Consider the following 17,928-nt stretch of genomic DNA (forward strand, 5'->3'; position numbering starts at 1 on the left):
TTCTCAAAATTGCGGGGGTGTTGACCCAAAATATCTTACATTCCTTCGCTTTAGGTTGTACACAAGCGACCTGCCAAGTTTGAGCCGAATCAGTTGGCCGTGTCTAAGGCCTTCCCCTTGTAAGAACTATGCCACCTGCCGGCCGCGGTGGTCTAGCGGTTCTAGGCGCGCAGTCCGGAACCGCACGGCTGCTACGGTCGCAGGTTCGAATCCTGCCTCGGGCATGGATGTGTGTGATGTCCTTAGGTTAGTTAGGTTTAAGTAGTTCTAAGTTCTAGGGGACTGATGACCACAGATGTTAAGCCCCATGGTGCTCAGAGCCATTTGAACCAACTATGCCGCCAAACTGCTTAGGTCATCAGTCCCCTGGATCTAGAACTACTTAAACCTACCTAACCTAACGCACATCCATGCCCAGGGAAAGATTCGAACTGATGGCGCAAGCAGCCGCGCGGTCCGCGATATGACGCCGTTGAGCGCACGGCTAACCCGCGCCGACAAGCTGTAAATATCATATGGTGTTACTAAAAAGTTATTCACTTCTGGTGAATGATTTTCTGCGCAGTTAATTTGAGAAAGAATAACTAAAACATATTTGATTTTACGGATAAGGAAGGACGCCTAATTAATTTCCAATTATCTTTATTCGTGATGTTAGATTCGATTTGTGAGCATACGTACTATCCAGCACTTTAGATCGAGGTCATAGTCACAGATATGCGAATACAACACATTGGCTTATACTTGAGGTATTTCGTTTCCCACGAAGTGGTGGCAGGCGACGCTGTGGCGTCTTCGAAGCGCGAGTTTCTCTCAGCACATCAGTTGAGCGAACTTGCATAGTATGTTGGTAGCATTTGGTCGCCTTGCCTGTTATGCTGTGTAGCAGACTTTAAAGCTGTGCGGATCAGCATAACGAAAAAGCGAGGGGTCTCTCTCGTTTTGTCCACGACTGTACATCACATCTACCGATTTCTGTCCCATTCAGATAATTCTTTCGTGGTGCGTCTTTTCTTTATTGTGTTACAGTGTAAATGTATCGAAGCAAAAAAAAAAAAAAAGTGTTGTGTTGCTGGTGTGAAATCGGTGCAGCTCTATAGACGGACTGATGGCTGAGCAGGGTGTCCTGTGCTGTTGCAGGAGGTGGAGGTGAACGCGGACGACTACCGCGTGGCGAGGCTGGGCCCCGGCGAGGCGGCGTCGGTGAGCGGCCAGCAGCTGCGGCTGGCGGCGGGCGACGCGGCAGACGTGCGCGGCGCGGCCGGCGCGCTGCTGATGCGGCTGTCCGCCGGCTCCGACGGCGCGCTCAGCCTCGTGCTGCCGCAGCACGGCCTGCACCTGCGCTTCCGCAACGCCACGCTCCTCGTCTCGGTCAGTACCTCTGCTCTCCTGCACTCGCAATACCGCGCAGCACGCGGCAGAAATTAACAAAAAGGCCAGTTTGCGTTTCATCTACACCGGTAAGATATTTGACACCCACAACTGGATAAACATCTACTCTAGACCTTTCCTTGCAGTACGGTCATCCCTTTCCAACGTCGCCTATCCATTAGGTTTCTTGTCAGTTTTTCTGATTGCACTGAATCCAGCAAAAAACTTATCTATGAAGCATCCAATTGTGCAGTCTACAGGGTGAAAAGTATTTAAACCGACAAACTCTGGGAGGTTGTAGGGGACATAAAAACAAATATTTTTCCCTAATGTCATTTTTCCGTATGAGGAGTATTTAAACCGGTAGAGGAAGATTTCTTTGGCGGCAAATTAATTAAACAAACCAACACTTTTCCATTTTTTATGACCAAGAGACAACGCATTAACACAACCCAATTTCAATTACAGTAGATTTTCAAAAATGCCTCCATTGACACGTAAACAAAGGTTACATCGTCGGATCATGTTCTGACTGACACGGGCAAAAACCCCAGGAGTATCCTGAATTGTTCCTGCTGCTGCTACTATCCGTGCAACAAGATCCTCTTCTGATGAAACAGAAGTTGCGTAAACAAGGTTGCGCATCTCTCCCTACACAGAAAAGTCCAGAGGGGACATATCTGGGGATCGAGAAGGCCATGGTACAGGAGCACCTCTGCCAGTCCACGTTTCTGGGAACCATCGGTCCAGGAATCGACGCACACGACGACTGAAATGTGCCGGCGCCCCGTTATGTTGGAACCACATGCGTTGTCTTGTAGGGAGCGGGACGTCTTCCAGCAATTTGGGCAATGCTCTGGCGAGAAAATTGTAATAGTGCCTGCCATTTAATGGCCTAGGTAGCAGATACGGCCCAATTAAACAGTCCTCAACAATCCGACCCACACATTAACGAAGAACCGCACTTGATGAGCGCTAGTAACGGTGGCATGTGGGTTATCCTCACTCCAGACATACGAATTGTGCATGTTGAAGACTCCATCACGCCCGAACGTTGCTTCATCGGTAAACAGCACAGAGGATGGAAATGTAGGATGCATTTCACACTGTTCGAGGTACCACTGCGAAAACTGTGCTCTGGGTGGATAATCAACTGGTTCCAGGTTGTGGACACGCTCTAAGTGAAATGGACGTAACAATTGCTCTCGAAGGACTGTTCTTACATTCGTCTGATTCGTCTCCATGTTACGTGCAATTGCACGAGTGCTGATTGAAGGATCCCGCTCCACATGCTGCAAGACAGCTTCCTGAAATTGAAGCGTTCTTGCCGTGCGACACTGTCCAGGTAATCTGCAAAATGACCCGGTCTCGTGCAAACGTTGGTACACAGCAGCAAAGGTCGTATAATGCGGGATACGGCGATTAGGATACTGTTGTTGATAAACCCGCTGTGCAGCTCGTCCGCTGTGGTGCGCTACGTAGTACGCACCAACCATATCAGTGTACTCACTCCAGTTGTATCGCTCCATTAGTAAACAGAGACAATGCACTACTACACTGGTGGACATCAGTTGCCTACAACTGAAGAGCGTAATACGCCCTCTAACAACTGAAGATCGTAATATGGCCACTAACAACTGAAGAGCGTAATACGGCTTCTACCGGTTTAAATAATTCTCGTAGGAAAAAATGACATTAGGGAAAAATATTTGTTTTGATGGCCCCTACAACCTCCCAGAGTTTGACGGTTTAAATACTTTTCACCCTATATATCCATTTCCTTTCATTACATTGTTACTGTAGAGAAATTTCCAAAAATTCTCTAAAATAATCCTAAAAATCCTACGAAAACTTTTTTGAAAAGAGTGAAAATTCTTCAGTGCGAATTACCTGTATAGGGGAACTCGGGGCAGAACGGGATAGCGGGGCACAATGGGAAAGTGCTCTATTCTAGACTGGCCAGTGTTGCAAGCAAATGTTCTTTAGCCGTCAGGGGGGCATCAATCAGCATGATTGCTTTTGTTGTTTTTTTACAAAGATATGAACAGCGGTATGACTTTTTTAAGTGGCACCCTGTATTTTTTATTCGTTAATTCATTTCCTCTGCTAAAGACCTATTCAGAAATGTATCACAGTGTACCATTCACTGAAACACAACGTTATTAATTACATAACCCAACATTGACTTAAGCCCAGGATCACAAACTCTTCCATTTGCTGGAGTTATCAGAAAACAAATGAAAACCAAGTAAAAACATAACACAAAATTGACTTTGACTGTGCTCAAAGTGGTGACCCCGGACACCGATTCACTGGTGCACTCGTTGAATGAAAGTTATTTACTGCTTCCAGTGTTGCCTGCTAAAGAGAATTACAAGCAAGCTCGATACGTTCCTGGATGTCCTCAGGAGTTGTTGGAATATCGCGATAGACAACGATTTTAAGGCATCCCGAAAGAAAAAAGTCCACAGGATTTAAATCAGAAGACCTAGCAGGCCAAGTAACTGCTCATCCTGGACCAATCCATCTGGCAGGAAACCTTCGGTTCAGAACACGACGTGCACGCAAGGCATTCTGTGCTTGACATCCATCGTGTTGATACCACATAAGCATTCTGGTTTTTAGCGGCACTTCATCCAGAAGAGGAGGAAGAATTCGTCTGAAGAATTTGGCATACGCTGTGCCGTTTAGACTGCCATTGATGAAATAAGGACCAATAATTGTAGTACCAAGAATCCCACACCAGACGTTAACTCTCCACTGACGCTGATGTTCCACATGACTAAGGCATCGTGGGTTGTCGCTTGACCAATAATGCATGTTCCTTGTATTTACCTGTCCTTTGAGAAGGAACATTCATCGGTAAATAGAACATTGGAGAAAAAGTTCGTGTTGGCGAGGATTTGCTGCTGTGCCCACTGACAAAACTATACACGATTCTGGAAATCATTCTCATGGAATTCTTGATGAAGTTGTACATGGTAAGGATGGAACCGGTGACGTGTAAGAATGCGATGCACACTGGTTTTAGGAATGCTGATCACGTGTTCAAGCTGTCGTGTGTTCACATGTGGATTCATAGCAACGGGAGCGAAAACAGTAGCTTCGGCAGCTTCGTCTGTGCGAGTGCTACGACGATTGCGTTGTCGTGGGTTGAAACTTCCCGTTTCCTGAAGCGTCGCAACAAGACGAGGAAACATCCGTTGGGAAGGTGGGTTCTTGTCAGGATATCGCTCTCTGTACAGTTCCGCATTTCTCCTACCTTCAGCAGTAACAACAACAACAATGAAAGAAACGTTATGTCGATGCAGTTTGTAGGAAGGGCAGCCTTTACTGTATGCCAACTCTACACAACAGTATTTAAAACGAATAAACTACTGTACTATATGTACCCGTACATAAGAAAACAATATTGCAATAACTGTTCTGCTCACTTACATTCCCCATAGAAGAGCAGCATTTCTACCTTCTCTTCGTTGGTGTACATGCTACTCACACAACTATTCAACTGACGACGGTTGACGGAATGACGGGTGTGCATTCTACTTATGTTTACATGTGTCCTCTGTCAACGTCGGCACGTGGATGTGTTCCATTACCCCGAGTACCTGCAGTAAGCGCTGGGAGCGTCAGCGTCAATGTTGTGTTATGTAATTAATAACTTTGTGTTTTAATGAATGGTACACTGTGATACATTTTTGAATAGGTCTGTATGAGAGGAAATAAATTACCGAATAAAAAATACATGGTGCCATTTAAAACAGTTATACCACTGTTCATATCTTTGTAAAAAACAAAGCTACGACGAAGGCAGTCATGCTGATTGATGTCCCCCTGACGGCGAAAGAACATTTGCTTGAAACATTTTGTAATTTGCATCTATACAAATGGTTGAGATAAATCGGACACCCTGTATATACAGGAGACAGGAAAAATAATGTGAACACATGTACTTACTTGGGAATGGTTTATTAATAAGGGGTTGGACACCGGTTTGCCCGTAATAAAGCTGCGATTCTTCTTGGAATACCAGCATATAATGATTGTATAGTCTCCAGTGGAATTTTATACCAGTCTTCGATCAGAACCCCTTGTAACTCCTGTAGTGACGAGGGACGCGGAAATCTGCTCCGGAGTCTGCGCTCCGATACCGCCCACAAGGGTTCGATAATGTTGAAGTCCGGGAACTGTGCTGGCCAAGGAAGGCGCTGCAGTTCAGTTGCATGCTCCTCATACCACGATTGTATTGTCCTGGCTGTGTGAATGCGTGCATTATCGTCCTGAAATGTGGCATCGTTGTTGGGCAAAAACATTTGAATCATGGGGTGCACCTGGTCACCAAAAACGTGTACATAATCGTTGGCTGTAACACGGCCTTTGAGAATAATTATGGGACCAGCAGAATACCATGATATGGCTCCCCACACCATCATCCTTCCACCTCCATGCTTAACCGTTGGAATTAAGCAATCAGAATTGTAGGCTTCTTTTGGCGTTCTCCAGACGTTAACCCGACCGGATGTTGGAAATAACGAAACCTTTGACTCGGCGGGTCATATGACGTGTTTCCACTGATCAGCCGCCCAGGATTTAAGCCCCTGACAATTCGCTTTATGGAGTTCTCAGCGGACAGTGTCGATAGATACTGGGTCTCGAAGATGGCTATTGAGCTCTGTAGTCACTTTAGCCACCGTAGTATTGTGTTGATTCGACACTATTCGTGTTAGCCTAAGACGATCTCTGTCCTTTAGTTTTGATTTGCGCCCACTATTACGTTTACACGATGATGTCTTTTCATGTTTTGTGTAGGCTGTCATGACTGTTGAAATAGTTGCTCTGAATGAAATGAAATGTCGTGTGGCTAGGGCCTCCCGTATCTGTATTGCCAAATTCTGTTATAAATGGAGACATCTTTCTCTGGCGACTAGGGTGACGTGGTTAAAGGTATATATGCACGAAGCCCATGGCGCAACTCATATTGTCGAGATGTGTCACCTCTCTCTCAGATAAATAAGGAATGAAGTTGTTACTCGCGGAATTGTTGAATGGTGTTCCATTATCAGAAGCATTGGTCCTTGCATGACATGTGCAGCATAGGTACAGGAAAAATGCCTGTAAGACGCATTTTTAATTTTATTTTTCGGTCTACGCGTCGAATGGTGTTCTCCAGGATTTATATTAAGAAATCGATAGTGATCCGGAACGTCTCAACCATAAGGTCTGGTTTTTATCATCTATTCATGTATAGATGTGCTGTAAGCATCGATTGTGCTGCCGAATATTTCGTCTTTTTCGTAATTTTCATGACTTACACCGATAAATGACGTGACTAATCGAACGTGGGCCACATAACGGAATCAGCTGGTTTTGTTTGAAATTTAATGTTTGAGTCACTCTCAATTACTCAAGATAAAACAATCTATTTTCTCATATCTATCGTTGTCGTTCTTTACCTTCTGATATGAGGAATTCCATAAGATATAATTAGTACAGTATCACATTACGCTAAGTTATTACATATTTCGCTCTTTTCGATCTATTTGACTCAGACGCAGATATTAGCAAAAAAAAAAAAAAAAAAATCGAAATCAAAAATCATGCGTCCACTCTCCAAACCTTTCTTTTCACTAATTAGTCATGTTTTAAATGTTATAAATCGTTAATTAAATTGTCTGATGGTAAAATTAAATACAGTATCACATCATTAACGTTTTCAACTCCTAAAAACTTAATTTCAGTATATATGACTCAGTAAATGTGAATTATGTTGCAAAATACTGACACGAATTATTTGCACAAGAATAGAAAAACTGGTCGAAGCCGATCTCGGGGAATATCGGTTTGGATTCCGGAGAAATGTTGGAACACGCGAGGCAATACTGACCCTACGACTTATCTTAGGAGATAGATTAAGGAAAGGCAAATCTACGTTTATGGCATTTGTAGACTTGGAGGAAGCTTTTGATAATGTTGCCTGTAATACACTCCCTGAAATTTCGAAGGTAGTAGGGGTAAAATATAGGGAGTGAAAGGTTATTTACGACATGTACAAAAACCAGACGGCAGCTAGTCCTCTCTGTTATTCAATCTGTTCATTGAGCAAGCAGTATACGAAGCCAAAGAAGAGTGTGAAGGCGGAATTTAATTCAGGGAGAACAAAAATAAATAAATAACTAAATAAATAAAAATTAAAACTAAAAAAAAAACATGAGGTTTGCCAATGATATTGTAATTCTGTCAGAGACAGCGAAGGACTTGGAAGTACAGTTGAACGGAATGGACAGTCTCTTGAAAGAGGGTATATGAGATGAATATTAACGAAAATAAAACAAGGGTAATGGAATGTAGTCGAATTGAAGCAGGTGTTGCTGGGGGAATTAGATTAGGAATCGAGACACTAGAAGTAGTAAATGAATTTTGCTGCTGGACAGTAAAATAAATGATGATGGCCGAATTAGAGAGGATGTAAAAAGCTTACTGGCAATGACAAGAAAAGCGTTTCTGAAGAAGAGAAATCTGTCTACTTTTCATATAGATTTAAGTGATCGGAAGTCTTGTCTGAAGATATTTCTCTGGAGTACATCTTTTACTCTAGTGAAACAGTTCAGGCACGAAGAAAATAGAAGTTTTTGAAATGTGGTGCAATAGAAAAATGCTGAAAATTAGTTGGGTAGATCATGTAGCTCATGAGGAGGCACGGTGTGGAATTGAGTAGAAGAGAAATTTGTGGCACAACTTGACTAAAAGAAGGTATCGGTTGATAGAACAATTACTGAGACATCAAGGGATCACCAGTTAAGTACTGGAGAGAAATGTGTGGCTTAAAATTGCAGAGGGAGACCTAGAGATGAGCACGGTACAGGAGAGAAATGTGTGGCTAAAAACTGCAGAGGGAGACCTAGAGACGAGCACGGTAAGCCGGTTTAAATGGCCATGGCTTGCAGTGTAGTTATGCAAAGATGTAAAGGCTTGCAAAGGATAGAGTAGCGTGGCGAGTTATATCAAACTAGTCTTTGGACTGCAGACCACAACATGACCAATATGTGAGTTACGAGTTTATTCCTGCACTTTTCGCATTTCTCGAGAAGCTGTTCGTAGAAACGGTTTGAAAACTGTAACGGTAACTTGACATTTTACAAATAGTTCACTGCAACTCGAGCACCACCATGTTTCAGCCAAGTCTCATCTCTTACCATTTCTGCCGCACAAACTGTAAATACGTTACAAAAGAGAGCCGCGTGGGATTAGCCGAGCGGGCTAAGGCGCTGCAGTCATGGACTGTGCGGCTGGTCCCGGCGGAGGTTCGAGTCCTCCCTCGGGCATGGGTGTGTGTGTTTGTCCTTAGGATAATTTAGGTTAAGTAGTGTGTCAGCTTAGGGACTGATGACCTTAGCTGTTAAGTCCCATAAGACTTCACACACATTTGACGTTTTGACATTACAAAAGAGTGTTTTAAATCTACAGAGAAATAAATTGGGGGTGAGGTGGAGGAGGAGGTAAAATTCAAGGAAAATACAAAACAGGAAGAAGGGTTGTTAAGTAAATCGTCTACATCAGTACGACGAAATCGTTTTAACATAATTTTTCTTCCTGAGATGCTACGGACTGAAATAAGAGCTTAAACAGGTAGCTAAATGAAATAAGTTAGGCATTTCGTTTGTTGTGGCATGTTGCTCGGTAGGCCGCTACGTACACACCAACTGAGTTGCCAAGGTGAGCTAGGTCTTGTTTATCCTCTCCGAAGAGTTGCGCTAGCATTCTGAGAAGTCTGTGTTTGGGCGTTACCTATTTATTCATTACACACCAGAAACTGATTCTCCCTCTCTGATGCAGACATCTTCAGTTTTAAAAGGACGAAGATGAGAACACGTGGAAACTGACTACGGTCTCGGGCCGTAAGACCGTGAAAGAAAGTAGCTCTCATTTGACGCACCGAGCGAGTTGGCGCAGTGGACTCGAATTCGGGAGGACAACGGTTCAAACCCGCGTCCGGCCATCCAGATTTAGATTTTCCGTGGGTTCCTTAACTCGCTTAAGGAAAATGGGATGGTTCCTTAGAAAGGTAGGAGTCTCTTTCCTTCTCCATCTTTCCCAAATCCGAGCTTGTACTCCGTCTGTAATGACATCGATGTCGACGGGACGTTAAACACTAATCTTCTCCTCTTATATGACGTCCAGATATAAGATATCACTTTGAGCTTTTCCAGTGGTCCTTCAGACTGTTGGAATGATGTTAGGAAGCAGTGAAGAACTCCACAGGTGAAGAGAGGTTGTTTGTGTGTTGCAGGCGAGCATGGGCACTCGTGGTCGGCTGTGCGGCATCTGTGGCAACAACGACGGCGAGTACGTGGGAGACCTGACCAACCCGCGCGGCAACCAGGAGAAGACGGCCACCAGCTTCGCTGCGTCCTACAAGCTGTAGTCTGAGCCTGACCTCTTAGCATTTCCTCTTTTGTACACTTTATTCACGATTTACTGTATCACTTACGTCCACTGAATTTAAAGAACAGTGAGTAATAAAATGACAATAAAAGATTAACTACAGAAGTCCTGTCTTCCACTAGCACCTGAAAATTTGAGACTACTATACAGGGTGTAAATTTTAAGTTGACCAACCAGAACAACTCGAGAAATAAGCTTCACACGAAAAAATGTGTACAGTATAAAGTTCCTTATTTTCGAGGGGGACATCTGCTGGTGCTAAAATTAGCCCGCCACCCCAGCCGCCTGGGGGTGCGGCGGGAGGCAACTTTAAGATTTCAAATGGGAACCCCCATTTTTTATTGCAGAATCAGATTCTTCGTAAAAAAAAAACTACGTACATTTTGTCTTAAACATTTGTTTTGATTCTTGGTAGTTGGCACTGTAATTCAAGAAAATCCACACTCTCATTTTTGCGTGGAAAATGGTTACGGATAAATAAAAAATACTTGTTTACTTCCTAAATTTTGATTCGCTAAAACTAAAACTCTCCCTCTCGCCCCACAGGGTGGGGTTTGAGTGAGAGGAGTTAGAGTTCTAGAAATGTTGACCCAAACAAAACGTATCCGAATCTGCGGAAAAAAAATTAATATTTGGGTCAGCATTTGTAAAACTCTAATTCCTCTCACTCAAACCCCACCCTATGGGGCGAGAGGGAGAGTTTTAGTTTTAGCGAATCAAAATTTAGGAAGTTAATAAGTATTTTTTATTTACCCGTAACCATTTTCCACGCAAAAGTGAGAACATGGATTTTCTTGAATTACAGTGCCAACTACCAAGAATCAAAACACATGTTTAAGACAAAATGTACGTAGTTTTTTATGTAGAATCTGATTCTGCAATAAGAAATGCGGGTTCCCATTTGAAATTTTAAAGTTGCCTCCCGCTCCACCCCCAGGGGATTGGGGTGGGGGGCTAATTTTAGTACCAGCAGATGTCCCCTTCGAAAATAATCTACTTTGTATTCTACACATTTTTTCGTGTGAAGGTTATTTTCGAGTTTTTCTGGTTTGTCAACTTAAAATTTACACTCTGTATACAAGGTGACACATCGATACGAATGACAGACAAGTCTGCAAAGGATCAAAAGGTGATGTACCATTTTGCATGAAAATCAGTAATCAGAGAGCTGTTTCTCTTTTTTGGTAGCTCAAAAACATCAATTCGAAAGTGCATGAAACTAATTATTACTTGAAGTGATCACATTATAAAGATTTCATAGAGCTGTAAGCTCAGGATTTGAGTAGGTGGTAACGCTATGTACCTGCGATCCGCTTCTAGAGCCACCGCACAAATGTGACGAGCAGGTCGCAAGCTGATGAAATCTCAGACAAGTCCAATGGGCAGCTTGATACGGAATGAAAGTCGGAGACGAACTGGAGTCTCAAGCAGAAAATTGAGATGTATCTAACACAGAGTATTATCTTTTTGGAACTCAGGCCTGGGGACACACTTAAAGAGGGTACCATTTCCAGTTACAGTTTGGAGCACCAAAGTCCACCAGTAGCACCCAACACCTTTCCAGGTCCTGGTGCGTTATCTCGCCACTCCTTCCTTCCTCCATCTTTTGTTCACATTAAACAATGCTCAGTCCAAATAATTAACAGGCAAAGTATTTTATGAAGAGTTGAGAGGACTGAAGATTACAATAAACTTTCAAGTTTACTTAGTTTGTCATGTTGAGATGGCTCCAGTTATTCCTGTCTAGGGGTCTGATTCTTGAAGCTGAAAATCTAACATCAGGTCATCGCGGTTTGTTTTAACTAAATAACTTGGAAGATCGTTGCTGCAAAATTTTTTACGTAAATATATTTTCCACTGCTTTTCTCACATTTCAGTGTATCATACAGTATTTTGATTTTTCACATTAACAAAGCCGAAATTACATTGTTCGCACCTGTTATACGAAAATAAGTCCGATCACATCGGCGGCAAGCTTGCGACTCTCACATTCTGCGGAACTAACAATATTCCAAAGGGTTTACAATTTTTCTTAACAAATGAATTCCTACCAGTTTTCGTTACATTATAAATTTCGATTATTATTTCATAAATGAATCCAGAAATAAACATAGTAAACAGTACAGGATTGCGTAATTAATAACAGTGTCAAATAATTTCAAATGTTTCTAAAAAAATCATTTTAGCAATACTTTCATAACTACTACTTATCGATCATAACATAGAAACTAAAATATTTTACAAAGTAATTCCTTTTCATAAATTTTAGCTTGAAATATAACATACTGTGTATAAAATTATACGAAATTTTCAGAAAAACAACTGAGACAATACTGACCTGTCCAAAATCAGAAAAAATAACTCAACTACTGTTGGGAAAAAGTAATGCTACAGAAGGATGGCCTGTTACACACTGAATGGAACATTAAGGGGGATGGAGCTCACCTGTATAGCTTTTAAAAAATGGTTCAAATGGCTCTGAGCACTATGGGACTTAACATCTGAGGTCATCAGTCCCCTAGAACTTAGAACTAATTAAACCTAACTAACCTAAGGACATCACACCCATCCATGCTCGAGGCAGGATTAGAACCTGCGACCGTAGCGGTCGCGTGGTTCCAGACTGAAGCGCCTAGAACCGCTCGGGCACACCGGCCGGCGTATAGCTTCTCACATTGACTCTGCAATCACCAAACTTGTGTGCATATCCCGTAAACTGATTCGTTCCAAATCATCAGATAAAATAATCTTTCAAATGATGTATGGAACATATGACTAACTAATTAATGAAATAAGTTCTCGAGACTACTACAATAATTTCTTGTAACAACGTCTCTGTGGAACGAGGCTCACGTCTTTCTTTTATCCAGTCACGAATCCAAACACATCTACTATTTTTCGTGTATCGATCTGATGCAGAAAAGTATGGACTCCGCAACTACTCGTGCAGCGGCCAGAACCTTCAATTAAGTGACGACTCCGTCAGTTACAAAACGACGAAGCTTAAGTGAACACTTGTGTCACTGTGTCTAGTTGTATACGATATCTGTTTCGTGGCACTGATTTTTATTCTTTATAGTTTTTAGTTATTTAATTTCGATACGTTTTTTTTTTATTTTTTTAATATTTTATTGACTTTCCGTGCGTCTCCACTCAACCATCTCAACAGTGGAAGGACGAGACGACAGTTTCCTTCGAAAATTCAGTGTATTAGTTAGAGTCAAGCAGTACCCCGTTACGAAATTAGTCTTAGACTCGTCGTGTGACACCATGCAGATGATTTCCGTGTCAGTTACAACAGCAAGGTAAGAACAACACAACACCGCGTCACAGAGCGGAGAAAATCTCCATCGAGGCCGGGAATTGAACCGGGGCCCCTCCGATTAGCAATCTGCCGCGCTAGCGCCGCAGCTACCCTTTCTCTCCCCCTCTCCCTCCCACCCTCTCTCTCTCTCTCTCTCTCTCTCTCTCTCTCTTTCTTCCTACCGACGCTGACTAGCCTTTATCCTCGTATGCATTCACCGCGTAATGACAACACGAACCAGGAAGTCTTCTATGTGCCTGCTTGTTCCGACACCCATGCACAGCTGCGTGTTCCAGTAGCAGATTGTTTCTAAAGGTCACTCCTGTAAACAAAAAATGGTAACGCTAAATATTGGCTTAGCCACCGTTCAAACAAAAGCTTAAAGAGGGATTGAAATTATCTACTCTCTCTTCAGTCGACGTTTTTCGTGCACATTAGACGTCCTGTATATTTGAAAGTAATTAGGGCAAAAATACTGCAGTGTACACGTTCTACCATTACAAAAAGGTTACTACATACACTATGTCACAGCAGAGAGGAAAATGATGTACGTCCGAAGTAAAGACGTGATGTAACAATAAGTCTATTGTTTATACCTGGAGTCCCAAATATTTAAGATCTAAATTATGCAGATGGTACAGGATCTTAAACCGAGTCAGAAATATATATTTATTCCGTTATATATATAAATGTTCGTATTCTTCATCGCAGTTCAATCGATAGTCGCTAAATAACTGGTTTCGGTGACAAACACCCATCTTCAGATCATCTTTCCGTGTAATGGGTAGCCGGCCGCGGTGGCGCTTCAGTCCGGAACCAGCCGACTGCTACGGTCGCAGGTTCGAATCCTGCCTCGGGCATGGATGAGTGTTATGTCCTTAGGTTAGTTGGGTTTAAGTATTTCTAAGTTCTAGGGGACTGATGACCTCAGATGTTAAGTCCCATAGTGCTCAGAACCATTTTTTTTGTAATGGGTATCTGGCACACAAAAGACTGTTGACCAACACAAAACCGCTACTGCGAGTAACTCGACCAAAATATTTAACATCTGGTTGTTAGTGATGGGAAGTGAGGGCACATATCTCGAGAGACATGCTTCATGAGACGCGCGTATCTGACGTCACGATTCCGTGGAACTCTTAAGAGTCTGAGGGTAACAACAGACGCAAACTTTTGCGGTATGGACCAGTGGGCCTACAAAGTAACTGCGCCTACTCGTCATCACCAATTTCTTTCAAATTTATAGTATGCTGGGAATTCGCAACTACGAAATCAATCAATCACCACATGTTGAATGGAATGACGACATTGAAAATTTGTGCCGGACGAACATGAACCGGGGTTTCCCGCTTGTCGCAAGCGGTCGCCTGTACAGAATCGGCTACCCGTGCGCGCTTCACGACCAGACCCAAACTCCCATACGTTGTCGTCCATGTGACATCAACCTGCACTCGTCACTTGCTGAAATTCCTGTAGAGGGGAGACATTAAGCCATAATCTGTAGCCTGGTATCGGCAGATAAATACGATGCGATGTTCCTCCGGACATGCATGTACAGGGTGTTTCAAAAATGACCGGTATATTTGAAACGGCAATAAACACTAAACGAGCAGCGATAGAAATACACCGTTTGTTGCAATATGCTTGGGACAACAGTACATTTTCAGGCAGACAAACTTTCGAAATTACAGTAGTTACAATTTTCAACAACAGATGGCGCTGCGGTCTGGGAAACTCTATAGTACGATATTTTCCACATATCCACCATGCGTAGCAATAATATGGCGTAGTCTCTGAATGAAATTACCCGAAACCTTTGACAACGTGTCTGGCGGAATGGCTTCACATGCAGATGAGATGTACTGCTTCAGCTGTTCAATTGTTTCTGGATTCTGGCGATACACCTGGTCTTTCAAGTGTCCCGACAGAAAGAAGTCACAGGGGTTCATGTCTGGCCAATAGGGAGGCCAATCCACGCCGCCTCCTGTATGTTTCGGATAGCCCAAAGCAATCACACGATCATCGAAATATTCATTCAGGAAATTAAAGACGTCGGCCGTGCGATGTGGCCGGGCACCATCTTGCATAAACCACGAGGTGTTCGCAGTGTCGTCTAAGGCAGTTTGTACCGCCACAAATTCACGAAGAATGTCCAGATAGCGTGATGCAGTAATCGTTTCGGATCTGAAAAATGGGCCAATGATTCCTTTGGAAGAAATGGCGGCCCAGACCAGTACTTTTTGAGGATGCAGGGACGATGGGACTGCAACATGGGGCTTTTCGGTTCCCCATATGCGCCAGTTCTGTTTATTGACGAAGCCGTCCAGGTAAAAATAAGCTTCGTCAGTAAACCAAATGCTGCCCACATGCACATCGCCGTCATCAATCCTGTGCACTATATCGTTAGCGAATGTCTCTCGTGCAGCAATGGTAGCGGCGCTGAGGGGTTGCCGTGTTTGAATTTTGTATGGATAGAGGTGTAAACTCTGGCGCATGAGACGATATGTGGACGTTGGCGTCATTTGGACCGCAGCTGCAACACGGCGAACGGAAACCCGAGGCCGCTGTTGGATCACCTGCTGTACTAGCTGCGCGTTGCCCTCTGTGGTTGCCGTACGCGGTCGCCCTACCTTTCCAGCACGTTCATCCGTCACGTTCCCAGTCCGCTGAAATTTTTCAAACAGATCCTTTATTGTATCGCTTTTCGGTCCTTTGGTTACATTAAACCTCCGTTGAAAACTTCGTCTTGTTGCAACAACACTGTGTTCTAGGCAGTGGAATTCCAACACCAGAAAAATCCTCTGTTCTAAGGAATAAACCATGTTGTCTACAGCACACTTGCACGTTGTGAACAGCACACGCTTACAGCAGAAAGACGACGTACAGAATGGCGCACCCACAGACTGCGTTGTCTTCTATATCTTTCACATCACTTGCAGCGCCATCTGTTGTTGAAAATTGTAACTACTGTAATTTCGAAAATTTGTCCGCCTGAAAATGTACTGTTGTCCCAAGCATATTGCAACAAACGGTGTATTTCTATCGCTGCTCGTTTAGTTTTTATTGCCGTTTCAAATATACCGGTCATTTTTGAAACACCCTGTATGTACCTCTGTTTTAAGAAGTACGATGTAGTGTGTGGTATCGATAGCTACGATGTCACGGCGTAGGTAAAAGTTCTTAGCTTGGTGCTACGACAGCGCCCTCTAGCCGGCGCTGTGCAGCTCTACGAGCGCCGCTCCAGATTCAGTCCATTTGATTCCGAGTAGACGACCAAGCAACATTGTCTCTATTTCGTAGTGTAGCTTGATTGATGTACAGCTTCGCACCTTCGTGCTCATCTCAGCTAAAGTTAAGTATTATCAGTTGTATATGTTCATACACCAGCAAAAGAGCTATAACCTACACGCAGTACCGAAGCATTTCACCTTTTCCTGCTTCTACTCATTTCCTACGTTCGGCCTACACTTCAGTTTACAGGAGTAGACCCACCTGCCGCCTTCCAGGCGGGATACAAAACAATGTTCTTTGGGACATGGATGTATGTACAAAGGAACAATGGAATGTATTTCGTAAAACACAGATACTGTAATATTGTATTATTGTCCACTTATCATGGAGAGGTAATTGCAAAAATTAATAGCTGAAAACAAAAAAAGAGCGTACAAGAAATAAAATTTTAAATAGAGTTTCTTTTTCATGATACCCGGTCGAAGATGGCGAACATGCCCAAAAATTTCGCATGTGGCAACAAACGGTTTTTATTAAATTGGTAAAAAACGATTACTCCAATCGCACATTGTTCCATAAAAAAAATTACAGGGCTTCAAAAGATCTATCGATTGCTTTTTAGAAGTACTAATTGCTTTGTTACGTGTCGAAATATATCGAAGGAAACGTTAAAAGTTGGCAAGGTGCCAGTAAGACTCTCGCACTGAGCGTTCTGTACAAACTCAGTTGTGTATATAGACAGTCTATCATTCTGGGAAGCCGGCCGGTGTGGCCGAGCGCTTCTGGGGGCTTCAGTCTGGAACCGCGCGACCGCTACGGTCGCAGGTTCGAATCCTGCCTCGGGCATGGATGTGTGTGATGTTCTTAGGTTAGTTAGGTTTAAGTAGATCTAAGTTCTAGGGGACTGATGACCTCAGATGTTAAGTGCTCAGAGCCATTTGAACCATTTTGAACCATTCTGGGAATCGAGAACCTCTGTAATTAACATTGATACTGGCAAGAAATCGGTCCCAGGAATCCCAAGATTTTCGGAAATGTTTTAATTTCAATAATATAAATGTGACATAAAATCATGCATTAAGCAGGCGATTATTATTGTAATAATCAGCACTTCTGTTGACTGAGTCACAAGGTAAGAGTCAAACATCGGGCACGGAATGATTTTATTGCTCATACAGAGTGACAGTTACTGAACTATATGAAAAAAAACCTAAATTAGTTGCAAACTACGGCGTGCACGCACTTCATTCAACATGTAAGCGTCACTACAGATATTCGGCTTTAGGTTTTGACATGTTCGATGAGGCTGAAATCATTGGCGATGATGTGGTGCAGTCGAATAGCGACTGAAGTGTCGGAACATCGATGCTGTCGTTGACCTCCTGAATGGCTGTTTTCAGCTCAGCAATGATTTTGGGGTTATTGCTGTACACGTCGTCTTTAATATAGCCCCACAAAAAGGAGTCGCATGCGTTCAGATTCGGAGAATATGGCGGCCAATCGAGGCCCATGCCAGTGGCCTGTGGGTACCCAGAGCCAGAATGCGGTCCCCAGTGTGCTCTTCCAGAACATCAAACACT

The 17,928-nt window shown here is 43.2% G+C and overlaps 1 protein-coding gene across 1 annotated transcript in view; it reads left to right on the top strand.

The window, feature by feature from the left end:
• LOC126470722 (vitellogenin-like) overlaps positions 1-9,793 on the top strand; it is a 451,798-nt gene extending 442,005 nt beyond the window's left edge. Inside the window, exons 25-26 of the mRNA XM_050098725.1 lie at positions 1,141-1,203; positions 9,659-9,793. Coding sequence (XP_049954682.1) covers positions 1,141-1,203; positions 9,659-9,793 — 198 coding nt within the window. The remainder of the gene's footprint in view (positions 1-1,140; positions 1,204-9,658) is intronic.
• The last annotated feature ends 8,135 nt before the right edge of the window (positions 9,794-17,928 follow it).

This window comes from Schistocerca serialis, chromosome 3, assembly GCF_023864345.2.
Source record: "Schistocerca serialis cubense isolate TAMUIC-IGC-003099 chromosome 3, iqSchSeri2.2, whole genome shotgun sequence".
In the NCBI taxonomy this organism is placed as follows: domain Eukaryota; kingdom Metazoa; phylum Arthropoda; class Insecta; order Orthoptera; family Acrididae; genus Schistocerca; species Schistocerca serialis.